The sequence below is a fragment of the Chenopodium album genome, chromosome 4, assembly GCF_948465745.1.
Source record: "Chenopodium album chromosome 4, dcCheAlbu1.1, whole genome shotgun sequence".
Taxonomy (NCBI): domain Eukaryota; kingdom Viridiplantae; phylum Streptophyta; class Magnoliopsida; order Caryophyllales; family Amaranthaceae; genus Chenopodium; species Chenopodium album.
The window spans coordinates 7166274-7184132 of NC_137837.1; the positions used below are offsets into that span (position 1 = coordinate 7166274).

General features: G+C 37.0%; 1 protein-coding gene across 3 annotated transcripts; it reads left to right on the plus strand.

Moving 5' to 3' along the window:
• Positions 1-5404: 5404 nt before the first annotated feature.
• Positions 5405-17347, plus strand: LOC145626530 (uncharacterized). Of its 3 annotated transcripts, none has more exons than XM_081678975.1 (2): positions 5405-7003; positions 17179-17347. In XM_081678975.1, exon 1 carries the CDS (start codon positions 5458-5460, stop codon positions 6400-6402), a length of 945 nt encoding a protein of 314 aa, XP_081535101.1. In that variant the 5' UTR covers positions 5405-5457; the 3' UTR covers positions 6403-7003; positions 17179-17347. The 3 variants fall into 3 exon arrangements, with proteins under 3 accessions (XP_081535101.1, XP_081535102.1, XP_081535103.1); XM_081678976.1 differs by lacking the exon at positions 17179-17347 and adding an exon at positions 7079-7306 and having other exon boundaries at positions 5405-6966; XM_081678977.1 differs by lacking the exon at positions 17179-17347 and adding an exon at positions 7097-7181 and having other exon boundaries at positions 5405-6966.
• Positions 17348-17859: the final 512 nt, after the last annotated feature.

Below are 17859 nucleotides of genomic sequence, written 5' to 3' on the forward strand. Positions count from 1 at the left end.
ACCTCTGTCTCTTCTGTAGAAGAGCAGCTGCAAGAGAGAGATGCCATGCTTGATGATCTCACTACTAGAAAAAGGGTCATTTCCGACGGAAAATTTCTGTCGAAACCACCCCAAAATCCGTCGGAAAACCTGTTTCCGACGGAGTTCCGTCGTAACCGGTTGTCGGAAAAGCTGTTGTAGGATATTTGTCTTCTTCCGACGGAAATTCCGTCGGAAACACTTTTCCGACAGAATTTCTAACGGAATTTTCCGTTGAAAGAGGTTTTTCAGCACAAGGAAAATCCGTCGAAAATTTCCGACGGAATATAATTCCGTCGGAAATTCCGTTGGAAACTGGTTTTAAGAAATTAAAAAAAAAATCCGCGCCACCAGTACGGCACGACGTATCAACCACCACCAACCACCAAATAACTCCCCACCACCAACCCCTAACCTGTCCCGGCCCGTTACACGACCCACACCATCAAAACCCCTACCCACACAAATTAGCTAAGAAAACCACCTCACCACCCACCTAAAACCACCACTGCCGCCACCACCACCAAAACAAACTGTCACAACCCAAAAATTAAACAAAAAAAAAAAAAAAAATTAAAATCCCAACACGTACAACTAATACCCAGAAACCCGAAAAAATCCCAACCCACCTCACCCTAAAACCGACCCATGTACCCTCCTAACCGACCCAGATCTGACCAAAAACCAAACCACCATGGCACCAAGCCACCACAACCACACCGAACACCCAACAACCGTAAAAAAATAAAAAATAATAAATAAATAAATAAACTACCGCCACCCCAATCAACCAAAAATAATTAAAAAAGTACAAACCTTGAATTTCACCAACAAAACCACGAAAATGGCTCGAATTTGGGTTTTAAAGGTCAAATTCGACCATGAAAACTCTAGATCTAGAGTTTTCATGGTCGAATTTAACATGAAAAACCTTACTTTTGTTCAAAAAATTAATTAGGGCTTCACGAATTAGTGTAAATTTTGGGTTGTTGTTGCCAAAAATTAATTAGGGAGAAGAAAAGGGGGCGAAAAACCGAAAAATTAATTAGAACAAAGGAAAAAGAAAGGGGAAAGGGAGAAGAAAAAGGGGCGAAGAAGAGGAGGAAGGAGGAAGAACAGGAAGGAAGAAGAAGGGGCGGAGGAAGAAGGAGGAAGAAAAAAGGGGCGGAGAAGGAGAACAGGGAATGAGGGAGGAGAGAGAAATGAAGGGGTAAGGGTAAAGGGGCGATTTAAATTAGGGTTTCAGTTTTTTTGTTTTTGTTTTTTTTTTATTTTAAAAAAAACCAAAATTCCGTCGGAAACATAAATTATTCCGTCGGAAACTTTAATTTCCGACCGAAAAATCCGTCGGAAGTTTCCTACGGAATAAAATCCGTCGGAAAACACTTAATTTCCGTCGTAAATTTCCGACGGATTTTCGATGGAAATTCCAGATCCGTCGGAAATTTCCTACGGAAATAAAATCCGTCGGAAATTAAGTGTTTTCCGACGGATTTTCATGTCCATCGGAACCATTCCGTTGGAATTGACCCTTTTTCTAGTAGTGTCTTAAGTACCAACTGGTACAAGCTCAGGTTTATATGAGGTTTCATGAGAATAAGGGTAGGAGAGAGGGGCCATTCAATGTTGGGGACTTAGTCTACTTAAAGTTACAGCCTTATAGACAAAAGTCCTTGATGCGCAGGACCAATGTCAAGCTGTCTCCTAGGTTCTATTACCCTTATTTTGTGGTTCAACGTATAGGAAGTGTAGCTTACAAGCTGCAGCTACCTCTTACAAGTTGCAGCTACCTCCTCATGCCAAGATTCATCCTGTCTTTCACATTTCACAATTGAAGAAGGCCCTTGACGTTCATCACACCCCAACACAGCTCCCTGTACAATTGTCTGCTGATTAGATATTGGAGGTGGAACCAGAGGCTGTCCTTGGTGTGAGGCATTCCCAGACTGCCATGGAAGTGCTAATTCAATGGAAGGGGCTGCAAGAATTCGAGGCTACTTGGGAGTTCTTTGATGAAGTCAACTTAAGGTTCCCTTGCTTCCACCTTGAGGACAAGGTGAAACTTTGGGTGGGAGGTTTTGCAAGAGACTATCCTAGCCTGAGGTCCGTTTTACTTATGCAAGGAGAAGACCCAAGAATAGGCAAGCTGCTGATGCTTGAAGATGAGCTGGACATAGTTAGTTATGCTTGAGGGCAGAAGACTATCCTAGGCCTGAGGTCCGTTTTACTTATTCAGAAAATAGTTTGTTATTTTCATTCCATGTGTTGGCTGTAATAATTGAGTTTGTTAGGCTTAATTATGATTATAAATATTGCTAATGTGATAGGGGGAAGGTATCTAGAAAATATCGTTGAGTTTGTTTGGGAGAGATCCTTCCTCTCGAAAGAAGGCTATTGTGTTGTGATTTTTCTGATTGCAATACAAATATCTTGGCTGCTAATTTTCTTCTCTTTGCTTGCTTGAATTCTCTCTGTTTTCTTACTAAAACCTAGCACCCTATTACTGCATTAACATGAAAATAGAATAAGTATGAATGACTAATATTTTTTTTACCCTTTTGCTCTTAAGAAGGGATGAGAAAGGGAAAACTGTGAAGTGAGGGCGCTGGAGCCTATTATATTGTATTGTTTCAAGCTGGTATTTAATAGAGTATGTCTTAAATTATTCTCCTTTACCAAAGACTGGCATATGTTAAGCAGGCTGAGAAGGAGGCTTGGAAGAAACAAAAATTGTTGGGTTTTTCAGCAGGCAAAAGCAAAATCAAAATCAAAATCTAAGGGGTTAAAAAACGCGAAGTGATATCTCCTTTATTTTTTTATTTTTTTTTAATTTTATTCCTCTCATCCACTAAAACAGGTGGGTGTTTGTTTTCTATTATACTACGAGACTACGAGTATTATTTATGTCCTGAAATGTTTTAGATTTGAAGAGGCAAATCAAATTAGATTAGTATAATAAACACTTGAGCTTATATATACCCTTTTTTTTTTTTTTTTTGGTTATTAAAACAATTTATAGAATTTTAATATAGGTATGCCTAAAGATCATATGTTCATACCATTTGTTCTTGCTCCAACATAAGGTAGTATGTTCCTTTTTTTTTTTTCCTTGTGTGTGGGTGTCAAGTAGCACCTTTTATTTTTTATTTTTGGCTAGCTAATGGGAAACATTTGAATTCGGATTTTGAGTAATAAAGTGAAGGCTATAACAATCATTTGAGTTCTTAATAGATGTCTGACAGGTTAGTTAGTGAATTTAATTTAGCTTTAAAAAGTTATTCAAAGTAATTCCCTTGCTGGTATTCTGCAGGGATTCAAAGCGGGTCTGGTATCTTTCACCTTTGCGTTTGTAGCTGGAGAGTTTAGGTGGAAGCAACATGATTGATTGGTTCAACAATTTGCGAGGGAATTATACAGATCTGCTTTGGTGGGACATTTCTGGAGTATTTTAAGGGGTATGTGGCTGTGTAGAAATGGGTGGGTGTTTGATGGCAAACGGAAGGAAATTGATGATCTTATTCATAAGCTTTTGGTTGAATTGGTCCTGGTCCACTAACACAAAGGAACTGAGGCTACCTATGCCTTGGATTGCTCCTTGTTAAGGAGTGTACAAAGTAGACTCTGATGTAGCCATATTCAGAAGACAATCAGGTGGGATAAGGAGGTGTTACGAGGGATTAGGATGGGCATTATTGTGGCTACTTGTCTGAAGCTTCGGGATATTCTTGATGTTCAAATTGTGGGAAGCCATGGCAATGAGGCATGCTTTGAAGGTCACTATGGAAGCTGGTTTTGTGAGAGTTTGCTTGGAGACTGATAACAACACAGTGACGCCACTTCCAACAGTTTTTAGGAGCATTATAAAAGACATTATGCTGCTTGCTGATGAGTGTCTTTTTTGTTCTTTTTCTTTTGTAAAGAGGGAAGGAAGGGAATGGTGTTATTCATGGCTTAGCAAAACTAGTAGCACTTTTGAATCTCTGAATCTGTTATGGCTGATTTAAGCCTGCTCTATCCTTAATAAAATCAGTGTTCTTGCGTCTAAAAATAAAAAATAAATCTCGTGTCTTATATCATACACGACATACTAATTTCTACGGAGTATTTCAATATACTTGTTAACACACCCATATTTTTACCACCTCTGTTTTAATTAACATTTACCATAAATTGATACTAGTGTAAAATTTATTTGCAACATATGTTTTCTTCCTATTTTTACTTGCTACTCTATACTTTATATTTCTTTTTTTATCTCTCCTTATTTTTATCTCTCTATTTACCATTCACAAACAAATTTTATCTAGATGTCACATCGTTACAAAATAAAGGTTGTATAAATAATTACAGAGTTATAATTTAGAAATACGTTTTAAAGATAAACCTTAGAACATCTTGTATAAATACATAATTTTTCTTTTCGTACATTGTTTGTAAAAAAAACACAATAATGTTCAAAGTACAAGAATAAAAACCCAGATACTGAGAGTGAGGTATAGCTCAAGTGGTTAGAACTTTCCTCCCGATTTCAGGAGATCTTGGAATCGATTCTTTCCCCCGCCCTTTGTGGCTCTCTAAACACCAAAAAAAATAAAAATAAAAAAGGGAAATTCTCACCAGTAACACCCAACTTTTGTTTTTTCTCAACGGTAGAATGCAAATTTTTTTATTATCATTGATAATCACCAATTAGTAATACTAATTTACTGGTAACATTAATGAAACATTTACCTAATTATTGACTAACCATGGATTAATAATAACACAATTACAAACCTACCCTTCTAAAAAATCACTTCCCTCCAAAGTTATATGCTATTTTCCCTCCTTAATCAATTATCCTTTATATAAACCTTAAACAATCCAATTCTATTCGTACTCCTTGTTCTTCTTCTTCTCAATTTCTCTTAATACTACCATGGCTAAACAAAATGCTCCAGCGAAAGGTTCTTGAGACAGGAGGTCAGCTATAGGGAATGAGTCACCGTCATCTGCGACAATACTCAATTGTTTTCCAGTTAGATTAACAACAGAATTTGTAAGCTGACTTGCAATTAGTATACTAGATGAAGCCCTGAAGTTAGTTGATTAGACATAAGTGGTTAAGGGAAATAAATAGGGGCAATTGAGTCATTTCGTAGCTAATTTTTCACTTAACATAGTAACCATGGTTAAGGACTTATGTAAAAGTTTCATTAATGTTACCAGTAAATTAGTATTACTAATTGGTGATTACCGATGATAATCCAAAATATTATATTCTACCATTGAGAAAAAACGGAAGTTGGGTGTTACCGGTGAGAATTTCCCAATAAAAAACCCAGATACTCACTCCACTCCACACTTGAGAATGTTGAGAGTTGACCTTCGGAAATAAGAAATTTTCCATTAGGAGAAGGAAAACATACACATACGGAGTAATTGGTTCCAGAATTCCAGATGATGTCTCGATCTGTTATTGTTGGAGAAGCTTTTCTTCGTCCTTGTATTCATGGCAGCGCTTTTATGAAGCTTCTTCCTCTTCATTTTCATGGCAGATCCTCAAGTATGCTTCTCCATTCCTCTATTCCTTTCCCCCTTTTCTATTTCAGTATTCCCCTCTTCAATTCGCCCTCTTTTCAGCTTCCATTTCTATTTCCTAGCAGAAATTACTCTAATTACGCTACTCGTGATTTTGATGACCCCAAATTGTTTCTGAAATTTGTTAGACAACAATCCAAATTAGGGTTTACTAATGTTGAAATCCCCCTTTCCCATTTCCACCATATGATATCGATGAGACCTCTTCCTTCTATTATTGATTTCTGTATGTTATTGAGTGCCATGTCCAAGATTAAACCCCACCCCCCTTTCTCCACTGTCATTTCTCTTTACAGACACCTCCATTTCTTAGGTGTTCGCCCAAATGATTACTCCCTTACCATCCTTGCTAATTGCTACTGTTGTTTGAATTTTGTTGATTTCGGCTTCTCTGTTCTCGCCAACATTATTAAACTTGGTTTTCAACCTAACATTGTCACCTTTACTACTCTCATCAACGGCTTCGTTCATACTCATCAGTTGGACAAAGCCGTTCAATTGTTGGATAAAGTTGTCAAGCTTGGCTACCAACCTGATTTAGTTGTCTATGGTTCCATGTTTAAAGGTCTCTGTAGGTCCGGTGATAATGCCGGTGCTCTCAAACTCCTCAGAAATATGGAGTCTTATGGACATTGTATGCCTAATGTTGTCATTTACAACACCATCATTGATAGTCTCTGTAAAGACCAGTTATTACCTCAGGCTCTCCGCCTTTTCAAGGAGATGAAAGTCAAGGGAATTTCCCCTGATGTTGTCACCTTTAATACCTTAATTCGAGGTATGTGCACTTTGGGGCACAAATAGACGAGGCAATTGCAACAATGAAGGGAATGGAAAATACTGGAGTGGTCCCTGATATTTGTACTTACAATATCCTAATGGATGGTTTGTGTGAAGCTAAGCGCCTTAGAGAAGCGGTGGACATCTTCTCCTTTCTTACAACTAAAGGGCTGCATGATGTGCGTGCTTACACCATAATGATAAAAGGGTTTTGTAAAGAAGGGTTGATAGCAAAAGCCGATGAATTATTGAAGAATATGGAGGACAATAAATGCTTTCCAAATGAATGCACCTTCAATACAATTATAAGAGGATTTATAGATGAAAAGGATGTTAGGAGAGCTTTAGAGCTTGTCAGCTTAATGAGAAACAAAGAGTTTGCTGCTGATAATCACACTATATCGTCATGTGTGAGCTTACTTAATGATCCAAATATTGATGATGTAGACAAGGAATTATTGAAAAAGTTTTTGGAAAACTGAGCGAGCAATGGTTAAAGCAGAGGTGGAAGGAGCAATAAGTTAAGCATAGATGATCAGCTGTGAAAGAGATGTGAAAATAGACATTATGAGTGAACATTATAAATTGGTAAGTCATATATTTAATGTGTTCTGATAGATTGTAGGTGTTGATCTTAAGTTTTGATGATGACTCAAGGAACCTAAGCAAACCCATAAGGGCTTTAACTTTTGTCTATTAGCTTTGATGTACTTGACAGGTTCTTATATGCAACGAAGTTCTAGAGTCAGAATGGAGCATGGAACAGGGTCTAAGGATGAGCTGTGGATGAGCATAGAAGACAAAGTTAGAAGCCAAGTTCCTTGAGTGAGCATGGAACAGAGTCGAAGCTTCACTGTGTTCCAAGAAGTCTATTGTATCTTTATTTTTTATTTTAGGCTTCTTGTATTTTTGCTAAGTACATTGTTAATTGTTAGGATTTAAGTGGATTTAATTTTATAAAAGATTTTATTTTCCATACTTTAACTGGTTTAAATTTTATTTCGAAAAATTATCTTTTTAGTCAAAAAATATCTTATTTATCAAAGGAAGTTCTGGTTTGATTTTATCCTATTATTTTGGAAAATCTGACTTGGTAAAAACTCTTTTGAAAACGGATCTTTTACTTGGTCAAGAAGGTTGAGAAAATTAAGGGAGCAGTAAACCACTTCCTTGTATATGCTTCAGCTTGCTGCCCAAGCATCCACGAACTACACTTCCTAAATTAATGGAAGTTGTGGTGTAGTGGGAGTTTGAGGCAAACGTAAAAGTTTTAACTGCTTTCCTCCTGTATAAATAAGATTAGTTTTCTTTTTTGAAAAGTACACTTGAGCATTACAATTCTTAGCTTTTCTAAAAGAGTCAAAAATCCACTTAAGTCCTTGAGTGTCTTTGTACTTAGCATCTTAGAAGTTTTATCTTGAGTTGTATTGGGGTAGAGTTTGGGTAAACTCTAGAGTGTTTAAATTGCTTTGAGTGAAGCAAGGAGAAAAAGAGAGATTCGAGAGCTCAGCTGATTGAGGGATCAGTTGAGGGAGAACTTAAGTTCGTAGAGGAACTTGAGTTTAGAGTCTTAATTTGTAATATGTTGTTTGCCCTATTATTATTAAGAGTTGAGTTTAAAATCCCTTGTGGTCGTGGTTTTTTTTTCTTGATTAGGGCCAAGAAGTTTTCCACGTAAAATCTCTCTTGCACTTTAAAGTTTTTGTTTAAGTTTCTTTAAGAATTTCGCAAAAATTACCCTAGTTCCTCAACAATACAATTCACCCCCCTCTTGTATTGTTCATTCGAGTTAACAATTGGTATCAGAGCTAGTTCCTCGAAGAAATCAGGAAACCCTGACAAGTTAAGTTCCTGGAATCAAGATGAACAATCACGAGAAACTGGAAGAAGGTTACTCTACGCAGCGTCCTCCTATGTTCAATGGGAAATTCTACACCTATTGGAAGAACAGGATGGAGATTTTTATCAAAGCTGACAACTACCAGGTTTGGAGAGTGATCGAAGTTGGTGATTTTGAAATTACCAAAACTACTGGTGAAAATGAGGTAGTACCTAAACCCATGTCTGAATTTGATAAGGAAGAGTTTGAGAAAATGGAAATAAATGCACTTGCTGTTAAATTACTTCATTGTGGTCTTGGACCCCATGAACACAATCGTGTTATGGGTTGTAAAAATGCTAAAGAAATTTGGGATTTACTTCAAGTTACCCATGAAGGAACTAACGAAGTAAAACGCTCTAAAATTGACTTGCTTATGTCAAAATATGAACGGTTTGAAATGCAACCAAAAGAATCAATTCAGGAAATGTTAACTAGATTTACTAACATCATTAATGAGCTTGTTTCTCTTGGAAAGCAAATCCCTATTGATGAGCAGGTCAGAAAAGTTCTAAGAAGCCTCCCTCAAGATGAGATATGGAGAGCCAAGGTAACAGCCTTACAAGAAACAAAGGACTTCACAAAGTTCAATATTGAGCAACTTGCTGGTTCCCTCATGACTCATGAGTTGCACCTAGGAACAAGCAACAGTGAAGGAAACCGAGGAAAAGGCTTGGCTCTCAAAGCTGGAGAACAAGAAGAATCTGAAGTCGATGAAGAAGAGTCTATCATGCTGGTGAGAAGGTTCAAAAGAATGTTCAACCGAAACAACAAGTCAAGGAACTTCACCAAGAAACCCTCTACTTCAAAAGCTGACTCTGGTTGTCACAAATGTGGATCTCTAGAACACTTTATTCGTGAGTGTCCACTTTGGGATACAGAGAAAGGTAAAGGGAAGGCAAAGGAACAAGTTAAGAGCAACAATAACAAAACTCATTTCAACAAAACAGACATTAGGAAGGCTATGATTGCTGCCTGGGGAGATTCTGAAAGTGAAGATGAAGAGGAACAACCTGAAGAAGAAACAGCTCATCTATGTCTGATGGCCAAACGTGATGAAAAGGCTTACAATGATGAGCTTTCTAAAGAGGTATTCCTTGATCCTAATGTGCTTAAGACTTATACTAAAGATGCTCTCATTGATTTAGTGTTCGAATTGGAAGATGACAGGACTCACACTAGTATTCGTCTAGGTGAATGTCAAAGAGCTCTCAAAGTTTGCAAGGAACACAGTACGTGGATTGAGAATCAACGAACTGATGTTCAGAGTAGATTTTTTGAACTTTTTGACAAGAATCTTCTCTTACAAGAAATGAATGAGAAACTCAAGTTTGAAAATATCATGGTTAATGTAGAACTGACTCAATACAAACTTGCTAATGCTGAAGTGTCTCCAAGTTCCTCCTCTGAATCTTTGCCGAAATTTAATGAGGATTTTGAAAAATTAAAATATGATCTTGACGAGTTAAGAATTGAAACGGCAAAATTGGAGAAGGAACTAGAGCTTCGAAAAGAAAGAAGCATTAGTCAGTTTGGAATTCCTAAGTGGATTGAGAATGCTCAAACCAAAAGAACTGAAGGTCTAGGATTCATACGTTCTAAGCATAAAGGCAAGAAAAATTATGTAGACCTGCCTAGTCATAAAGTATGTACCTTCTGTGGTAAAACTGGTCATCTTGTTGCTACTTGCAACAAGAAGGAACAGTTTGTTAACAAGAATGTTAGGCAAGTTTGGGTAAAGAAATCTGATATTGCTTCAACGTCCAAGGAACCCAAGGAAACCCGGGTTCCTGAATCTAACCAATGAGTTATTTTGCAGGTCCTAGTGAGGGGGAACAACACGTGGTACCTCGACAGTGGTTGTTCAAAGCATATGACAGGAGATAAATCAAAGTTTCTCTCACTAGAGGCCTATCCAGAAGGAACTGTGACCTTTGGAGACAACAAAAAGGGTGAAGTAATTGCTAAAGGAAAAGTAGGAAGGTCCAGTTCTCATTCAATTGAAAATGTACTTTTGGTCGAGGGTTTGATGCACAATTTGCTGAGCATATCACAATTTTGTGATAAAGGAAATTCTGTAAACTTTACCTCTGATTCATGCAACATCATTAATGATAAAACAGGAAAGGTTGTTCTTGAAGGAACTAGAAAAGGGAACACATACATTGTGGATCTAAATTCTGTTCCAAGGAACAACCTTACCTGCTTGAGTGTCATTAATGATGATCCTTTATTATGGCATAAACGTTTTGGACATGCTAGCTTCTCACTCATGGATAAACTTAGAGCAAGGAACTTGGTTATAGGGCTTCCCTCAGTCAAGTTCCTCATACAACATATCTGTGATGCATGTGTGAGAGGCAAGCAAGTCAGGTCTTCTTTTAAAAGAAAAAACATGGTTAGCACTACAAAGCCATTGGAGCTAATTCATATGGATTTGTGTGGTCCCATGCGTGTTCAAAGTAGAAGTGGAAAGAAATATGTTTTAGTTATTATTGATGATTTTTCTAGATTTACTTGGGTGATTTTTCTGTCTAGCAAAGATGAAACTTTTGATGAATTTGTGTCCTTTGCCAAAAGAGTACAGAAGACAAGTGGAAATCAAATTATCCACATTCGATCAGATCATGGAACTGAGTTTGAGAATTCAAGATTCGATGACTTTTGCAAAGAAAATGGCATGGATCATAACTTTTCAGCCCCAAGAACTCCTCAACAGAACGGAGTTGTTGAAAGGAAGAACAGGACTCTAGAAGACATGGCAAGAACTATGCTCATAGCAAGTGGTCTTCCAAGGAACTTCTGGGCTGAAGCTATTAATACTGCATGTTATATCATTAACAGAGTTATGATGAGACCAATCATCAATAAGACTCCTTATGAACTGTTTAAGGGCAGGAAACCCAATATTTCTCACTTTCGAGCTTTTGGATGCAGGTGCTTTGTTCATAATATTGGAAAAAGGAACATAGGAAAATTTGATGAAAGAAGTGATGAAGCTGTGTTCCTTGGCTATGCATCAAATAGCAAAGCTTACAGAGTTTACAATAAAAATACATTGTGTGTAGAAGAAAGCATTCATGTGATATTTGATGAATCTAATATGTTTATGAATGTGCAGGAACAAGACAATATTGATTATGAAATTGGTATGATTAGAGACAGGGAAGAAGAGAAAGAAACCTCCAAGCAAACCAAGGAAGTAAGTGAGGAACCTGAGCAAGAACATCAAGAAAATGCTGAAGTTCCTAATCAAGAAACCCCTGAGGAACAAGATCATGGAGAATTTGGCAACGAGGAAAATGTAGAAGAAAATGAAAAAGAAGTGCCTCAAATAGGAGTTCCTGCCAGAGAGTTTCAACTAAAGCCATTCAAATACCAAGGGTCTCATCCAACAGACCTTATTATAAGTGATATTGGTAGAGGAACTCAGACCAGATCACAGATGAGGAACTTCTGTGCCTTTCAAGCCTTCCTATCCATTATTGAGCCAAGAAATCATGAAGAAGCACTAAAGGATGCTGACTGGATAATTGCCATGCAAGATGAACTCAATGAGTTTGAGAGGAACAAGGTCTGGCATCTTGAAGAGAAACCTAAACACAAAAAGGTTATAGGGCTCAAGTGGGTATTCAGGAACAATGCAAGATGGATGAATATGGAACAATTGTAAGAAATAAGGCAAGACTTGTTGTGAAGGGCTATAATCAACAAGAAGGTATTGACTTTGAAGAAACTTTTGCTCCTGTTGCTAGATTAGAAGCTATTAGAATGTTAATTGCTTTTGCCTCTTTTATGGGTTTCAAACTATATCAAATGGATGTTAAGTGTGCTTTCTTAAATGGCTTTCTTGAAGAAGAGGTGTTCGTGGAACAACCTCCAGGTTTTGAAAATCCCCAATTTCCTAATCATGTCTTTAAGCTTGATAAAGCTCTTTATGGGCTGAAACAAGCACCTAGAGCTTGGTATGAAAGGCTCTCTAAGTTCCTTCTTCAAAATGATTTTAAAAGAGGTAAAGTAGATAAAACTTTTTTTTTAAAATCTGAAGGAACTGATTTACTAGTTGTTCAAATATATGTTGATGATATTATTTTTGGAGCAACTAACGAAAACCTATGCAAGTACTTTGCTGAGCTAATGAGTGGTGAATTTGAGATGAGCATGATGGGGGAACTCAACTTCTTTCTTGGACTACAAATCAAACAAACAGAAAGAGGTATTGCAATCCACCAACAAAAGTATGTCAAGGAACTACTGAAGAAATATAACCTTGATCAAGCAAAGACCAACCATACACCAATGGGAACAGGTACAAGATTAGATGAAGATCTACAAGGAACTAGTGTAGATCAAACCAAATACAGAGGTATGATTGGATCCCTTTTATACTTAACTGCTAGCAGACCTGATATTGCATTTAGTGTTGGCTTATGTGCAAGGTTTCAGTCTAATCCTAAGGAGTCACATCTTACAGCAGTAAAAAGGATCCTACGATATCTCAAAGGAACTGACCATCTTTGTCTCTTCTATCCTAGAAGTGATACTTTTGATTTAAAAGGTTTTGCAGATGCTGACTATGCAGGAGATTTGGTGAACAGGAAGAGTACTTCAGGAATGGTTCAGTTTCTTGGGCCATGCCTAGTTTCTTGGGGATCCAAGAAACAGAACACAGTGGCCTTGTCAACTACTGAAGCTGAATATGTGGCAGCTGCTGCCTGTTGTTCTCAAGTACTTTGGATAAAACAACAACTAAGAGATTATGGTATGAAATATAATTGCATTCCTATCTATTGTGATAATACTAGTGCCATATGCATTTCAAAAGATCCAGTTCATCATTCTCGTGTGAAACATATTCACATAAGGCATCATTTCCTTAAGGATAATGTGGAAAAAAGGCTTAATTAAGTTAGATTTTTGTGAAACTGAAAATCAAATTGCTGACATTCTTACTAAGCCTTTGAGTAGGGACAAATTTGAAAAGATGCGCATGGAACTTGGTATGATACAATTGAGTTAAGAAGACCTCAAGTTCCCCCCAAGGTATAAGTCAATCATGCATGCATTATATGTATCTTACACAATATGTATATGTGAAAACATAGTCCTACGCATTAGAATGTATGGCAATGCATATGGGATTGTGGCTGTATGTGAAGAAATCAAATTGCATAAGGCATGTATGTGTTATTACAAACTATGTTGATTTGTTCCTAGTTCCTCCAAAATTATCTATAAGATTTCATTCTATCTTTTTGAATTAATTAACTAGTCAGTTGATTAATTTTATCTATTTAAAATCTTATCTTTTATTTTGAAATTATCCTTCATTGCTTATTTTTCAAAAAATTTCAAATTCATCTCTCGAAATTGTTGATTAAATACCCGTGACTGTTTGCATTCAATTCAAAGTTTCTGATCAAAAATGATCTTCAATTAACCTAGACCCTTCATGTCAAATCGCATTAATTCTTAAACTGACCAAGTTAAAAGTAATCTGTCTATCCTTCATCAAACGACACCTGCATCATTCAATTAATCTTCCACACTCTTCCACCGACCCTTTTACCCTTTAAAATTCCATCCCTATAAAATGACACCAAACCCTACACACTATTCCTCACCTCCTCTCTCCGTAAAATACACCCTATATTTTACCGATTCAGCGAATTCACCCATGGATGTTTCACCAAAACCACAAGTTACCCCACAAAAAGATTCACCTATGGATATTGAGCAAGAAAATCAACCAAAACCCTCTGTTGAAAAACCAAAGAACTTGCCTGCTGAGTCAAAGAAACGAAAGCTGGAGGAACTCGAGGATCAGGGCTGGGAGGAATTAGGAGAAAGAATTCAGTTGGAAAAGTCTCCATCTCAAAAGAAAATCGAAGCAAGCTCTGAACGCTTCATTCATGGTTTCTGCATCAACTTGCCATGGTGCGAAGTAAGTAAGTATTCTGAATTACTTGAAATCTTAGAGGCTCAAAATTGGGTGCAGTTGTTTAGTGAAAGTTACAATAATGTGCTTGCTCATGCTCCTTTGAAAGAATTCTGTGCGAATTTTAAGAATTATGATGGTGTTTGTGTATCAAGAGTTAAAAATAAGAAAATTAGTTTTGATGCTGATTATTTATGTGCTATCTTTGGAACTCCGAATGAGGGGTTTGATGAATATTTTAAAGGAGCTACTGATAAAAGTGTAGGAGATGTGCCCATAAAGGATATTGTGGAATCAATTGGTGGAAAGGTGTATAAAGTTCAAACTAATCATAACCTGTTCTCTCCCCTTCAAAAACTGTTGTTTATCTTTGTGCATTTAGCCATTGTTCCAAGAACTCAGCACAGGCATGAGGCTAACCACCTTGATGCTATGCTGATGTACTGCCTTGAAAACAAAATACAAATCAATTTCCCTTCCATCATGATAAAACACCTCACCCATTGTCTTGCAAACCATTTGAAAGTTGGATATGAAAATCTGATTATTACTCTCATTGAGAGTTTTGGTATTTCTGTGGAGAACTATGAACATCTCAAACTGCAAACCAATCATTTTTTTCAACCCAAAACCCTTGAAAGCAGAAACCTGCAGGTAGTTGATGGTGTTACCAAATTCCTTCCTAAACAAACTCCTAAGGCTAAGGAAGGAGTTAAGGTTCTGACTGAGAAAGAGGAGTTGGACAAATGGCTGGAAGAAGAGGAAAGTGAGGAAGAGGAAGAAAAGAAGGAAAAAGAAGAAGGTTCTGAAAAGAAGGGCAGGAAAGGTAATGCTTCTGGTGCTAGGAAAAGGAAGAGCATTAGGTTGGCTGTTAAGCCAAAAGCAAAAGCTGAGGCTCCAGCTGCTTTTGTGGATCTCAGTGAGGAGAAAGCCTTTGTTCAGGGGGAACAGGGCATATTTATGCAAGAAACTGTCACTCGTTCTGCTCCAGCAAGTGCAGGTACAGGATTTGCTGCCTTTAGTTCTGTGAGCTCCACCTTGGAACTGAAGGCACTCAAAGATACTGTCAAGCTGCTATCTGATGCTCAACCAACTCTGCTCCTGAGGATTGGAGCTCTTGAGAAGCTAGTAGGAGACCTGGTGCATGCTTCTAAGGAACTCACCTCAGCAATGAAGGAAAGCACTTCAACTCTCTCTCAAGGCCAGGCTGATTTGTTGAAGAAGCTGGAAGAGATTGTTGTTGAAGAAGAATCTGCTGAGGAAACAGCAGAAGAGCACAAGTCCTCAGCTCCTACTGCCTAATCCTATTTTTTGTCTATCTCATCTATCAAACTATCTTTTGATCTTGGTTTGTATTAAACTTGGTTATTTTGCTTCTTTTGGTCTGTAAACAATTAAACAGGGTATTTTCTTTTGTTTTTGATGTTCTGGAGGAACATCAGTTTGTTTATATGGATGTTGCTTACTTGCTTTTTTGACTATTTGCATACTATTTATGCCTATATGTGCTTTGTTCTATGCTTTGGACGCAAACCATTAAAATGGTGCTGTGTTTAGATGTGTGTATTTGTGTGCATTAATTTTGATGAACGCCAAAAGGGGGAATAGAAGGCAAACTCAATTGTTGACAAGCTCTCCATCCGTTTAAAATAGAAGGTATAACTATAAATTTCATTCAGTTCCTTGTTTAATTTTCGCTAGTTCATTTTTTGTTTTAAGTTTTTCTTTTTCAGTTTTCCTTTTTCTGATTGTCTTTTAATTTTTATTTTGTGAGTTTGCTTAGGTTTGTCATTCATCAAAAAGGGGGAATATTGTTGATCTTAAGTTTTGATGATGACTCAAGGAACCTAAGCAAACCCATAAGGGCTTTAACTTTTGTCTATTAGCTTTGATGTACTTGACAGGTTCTTATATGCAACGAAGTTCTAGAGTCAGAATGGAGCATGGAACAGGGTCTAAGGATGAGCTGTGGATGAGCATAGAAGACAATCAGAAGCCAAGTTCCTTGAGTGAGCATGGAACAGAGTCGAAGCTTCACTGTGTTCCAAGAAGTCTATTGTATCTTTATTTTTTATTTTAGGCTTCTTGTATTTTTGCTAAGTACATTGTTAATTGTTAGGATTTAAGTGGATTTAATTTTATAAAAGATTTTATTTTCCATACTTTAACTGGTTTAAATTTTATTTCGAAAAATTATCTTTTTAGTCAAAAAATATCTTATTTATCAAAGGAAGTTCTGGTTTGATTTTATCCTATTATTTTGGAAAATCTGACTTGGTAAAAACTCTTTTGAAAACGGATCTTTTACTTGGTCAAGAAGGTTGAGAAAATTAAGGGAGCAGTAAACCACTTCCTTGTATATGCTTCAGCTTGCTGCCCAAGCATCCACGAACTACACTTCCTAAATTAATGGAAGTTGTGGTGTAGTGGGAGTTTGAGGCAAACGTAAAAGTTTTAACTGCTTTCCTCCTGTATAAATAAGATTAGTTTTCTTTTTTGAAAAGTACACTTGAGCATTACAATTCTTAGCTTTTCTAAAAGAGTCAAAAATCCACTTAAGTCCTTGAGTGTCTTTGTACTTAGCATCTTAGAAGTTTTATCTTGAGTTGTATTGGGGTAGAGTTCTGGTAAACTCTAGAGTGTTTAAATTGCTTTGAGTGAAGCAAGGAGAAAGAGAAAGATTCGAGAGCTCAGCTGATTGAGGGATCAGTTGAGGGGGAATTTAAGTTCGTAGAGGAACTTGAGTTTAGAGTCTTAATTTGTAATAGGTTGTTTGCCCTATTATTATTAAGAGTTGAGTTTAAAATCCCTTGTGGTCGTGGTTTTTTTTCTTGATTAGGGCCAAGAAGTTTTCCACGTAAAATCTCTCTTGCACTTTAAAGTTTTTGTTTAAGTTTCTTTAAGAATTTCGCAAAAATTACCCTAGTTCCTCAACAATACAATTCACCCCCCCTCTTGTATTGTTCATTCGAGTTAACAGTAGGCAAAAACCTTAACTCCTGTAATCTGGAACATAACCTGTAAATTTTGTATCCAATTGTTTGCTTGCCATCTGCCTGTGAGTCGCATTAGTTGTGCTATATCTTATCCAATGGTTGTAAACAGCAGTTGTGCTTACTTTGCATAGGGGTCAAATTTACCATTTTACTTGATTAGGCATAACCACACATGTTGTATAGTGTATACAATGCAACTCTTGTACATAGGGCTCTTAGGCTCTACAAAGTTTTGATCGGTTCATTGGAGACGTGTTGATTGAATTTCTTGGGGTGTGTTTTAGCTTTCTGTAGATAACCAACCTTTGAAGTCTCTGTCGTTGAAGATTTTTCTTCTTCCAGGCACTTGGATCTTGCTTAACTGAACTCGTGTTTTGGTTACATAACATAGTTTTAAGCCCAGAATCAAATCATATAACCTGGTTGACATTTGTTAATTTCTTCTCTTTTTTCCATTCTGAAAAAAACAAAAAGCAAAAGGTGTGAAACACTCCAGGTTTAGAGATATATGGAACTGGTTAAGCTGTCTGTTTCAATTTCAGGGCAGTGAGGCTCTGATCATAAGCTTGGAGGCTTCTGATTTCGGATGAAGATAATCAATCTCAGAATTGAATGTAGCAAGGTATTCATAAAACGACTACTCGGTCTTTGGGTTGCTTGGAATCCTT